The 2421-nt window shown below is 35.7% G+C and overlaps 1 protein-coding gene across 1 annotated transcript in view; it reads right to left on the bottom strand.

Annotated features, from left to right (window-relative positions):
- Positions 1 to 2220, bottom strand: part of sf3b3 (splicing factor 3b, subunit 3) — a 31498-nt gene extending 29278 nt beyond the window's left edge. Inside the window, exons 1-3 of the mRNA XM_073850631.1 lie at positions 2103 to 2220; positions 1416 to 1535; positions 567 to 722 (exon numbers count right to left, since the gene is read on the bottom strand). Coding sequence (XP_073706732.1) covers positions 567 to 722; positions 1416 to 1485 — 226 coding nt within the window. The 5' untranslated portion in view covers positions 1486 to 1535; positions 2103 to 2220. The remainder of the gene's footprint in view (positions 1 to 566; positions 723 to 1415; positions 1536 to 2102) is intronic.
- Positions 2221 to 2421: the final 201 nt, after the last annotated feature.

The raw sequence follows: 2421 nt of genomic DNA, 5'->3' as shown, positions 1-2421 counted from the left end.
TATTAAAATAATTTACATAAAACAATATATTTGATGATAAATAAATATTACAACAAGATTAACCACTTAATTGTAGAAAAAAAAATACTACAATTATTGTAAAAACTTTAACTGAATATAATTTTTCTTCCATGTGTTAATTTCAACAGTAAACCTGTTTGTTTGCCAAAAAAAATTCATTTGATTAAAAATAAATAAATGTTTACACTTTCATTTGATTATCAGAAAAATTCACACACAAGAATTTCTGAAAAAAGCAAAAGATTGTAGGGCCCTATTGTTCAAAATGCTGAGTTTTGGACTTATTTTTTCACTGAAATAAATGTTTTCGCTATTACACAAAGTAGGCTAAAGAACCGGGGAAAAGTAATGTTGGTTACCGGCACCACACCCCAAAGCTGTAAACCTAGGGGAAACACTGAGTTTTATCGTTTACTGCACATTGATATTCTTCTCGTTATTTAGTTATAGTGGCTAATGAACCGGAAGTCTCACCCATAAGCTTATGTTGAGGAAAAAGGTGAATACGAAATACGCAAAACATCAATTAGAACCAAGCTGCTCACCTTTAGTTCCACCTGTCAACCTGAAGGCCATGAGGGATCGGACGACACCGAACACCTCCATAGTAAGCAGCGTGTGGACCTTTCCTGTGTTGGCATCAGGACGCAGCAGTTCCAGAATTTTCCCACGAGAAACAACAATCTCCTGCTGCTTAGTTCCTAGTGAAAACCAACAACACCAAAGATTTAAACATTGTGCTTAAAGGAGTAGTTCACTTTCAGAACAAATTTACAGATAATGTGCTCACCCCCTTGTCATCCAAGATGTTTGTGTCTTTCTTTCTTCAGTCGTAAGGAAATTATGTTTGTTGAGTAAAACATTTCAGGATTTCTCTCCATATAATGGACTTCTATGGTGCCCCTGAGTTTGAACTTCCAAAATGCAGCTTCAAAGGGCTCAAAACGATCACAGCCGAGGAAAGAAGGGTCTTATTTAGCAAAACGGTGAGTTATTTTCTTTAAAAAAAATTACAATTTATATACTTTTTAACCTCAAATGCTCATCTTGTCTAGCTCGGCAAGACAAGCGTTTGAGATTAAAAAGTATATAAGCTGTAAATGTTTTTAGAAAATAACGATCGTTTCGCTAGATAAGACCCTTCTTCCTCAGCTGGGATCATTTAGAGCCCTATGAAGCTGCATTTAAACTGCATTTTGGAAGTTCAAACTCGGGGGCACCATAGAAGTCCATTATATGGAGAGAAATCCTGAAATGTTTTCCTCAAAAAACACAATTTTTTTTTTTACGACTGAAGAAAGAAAGAAATGAACATCTTGGATGACAAGGGGGTGAGTACATTATCTGTACATTTTAAGAAAGTATCTAGGACTAAGTGTTGTTCTATGATATACCTGAGAAGTTGCCATGGATGGCATGGGAGATGCCAGTTGCCCGCTGCAGGGTCAAGTTGTACAGAAACATGGCTGCTGTCACTGGACCTTCAGGTTCAGGACAAAGAGCTTAACCAGCACCTACAAGCAAGTCAAACAGATTGTATATAGCGAAGTTAAAGGTGAAGACAGCGAAACGATTTCATCTAACTAGCACAGGGACATTACGCTTATAGCACTGCATAGTTACAAATACGTTCCATATATGGTCTTATGTTTGCTTTACCATGGCTGATGTTCAGAAAATATATATGTTGGTCTTCAACACAAAGTTCACGGTACACATTTGGTATTTTCATTAGTAGCTCTAAGGCAAAGCAAACTTATGTAGGACAAAGTGAACACGGTATAGTGAGAGCAAGTTTTATGAGTTTCACTTTATATCATTCGTCGAGTTACAACATGCATGGAAAAAAATCGCTAATTAAGCGTTATTGCATTTGTACTTCATTTGGCACAAAATTAGCACATAATTTTTTGCAAACGGCGCTTGAATTTGCAAGCGTTAGTCAGTTGTCCATTCATCATTAGCCGGTCGGCTAACGAACTTTATAGTCAAAATAAAGGTTATAACTATCATTTCTAAAAACAAATTTTAGTTTAACAAAGAAATATGGGTTATTTGTAAAATGTATGAAAACTATTTACCGAATTAGCAACCAGGATGTTGTAGATTTCAATCAGATGAGAAACTTAAATTTTTCATTGGCCTGGTCGCTTGTTTTTTTCAAACGGCGCTGGAACGACAGAGGTCCTTCCAGTTCTGTGGCGCGCTTCAGTATTGTCCAAACACATGCCTGAGTGAAAAGACCGACCTCAAGAAGCGATTAGATAGAAACGTGCTATAAAACCGTAATTTTCTTATTTTTTTTAAATATTATTTTATTAAATTTCTAACTGTTAAATTTGACTCAGGAAAAACTCTTCAAGTACATATTTCGAAATGTAACATTTATTGTAGCCTAAC

This window comes from Garra rufa, chromosome 11 (assembly GCF_049309525.1).
Source record: "Garra rufa chromosome 11, GarRuf1.0, whole genome shotgun sequence".
Taxonomy (NCBI): Eukaryota; Metazoa; Chordata; class Actinopteri; order Cypriniformes; family Cyprinidae; genus Garra; species Garra rufa.
The sequence above is the reverse complement of the archived record's forward strand: the minus strand, read 5'-3'. Positions and strand labels throughout refer to the sequence as shown.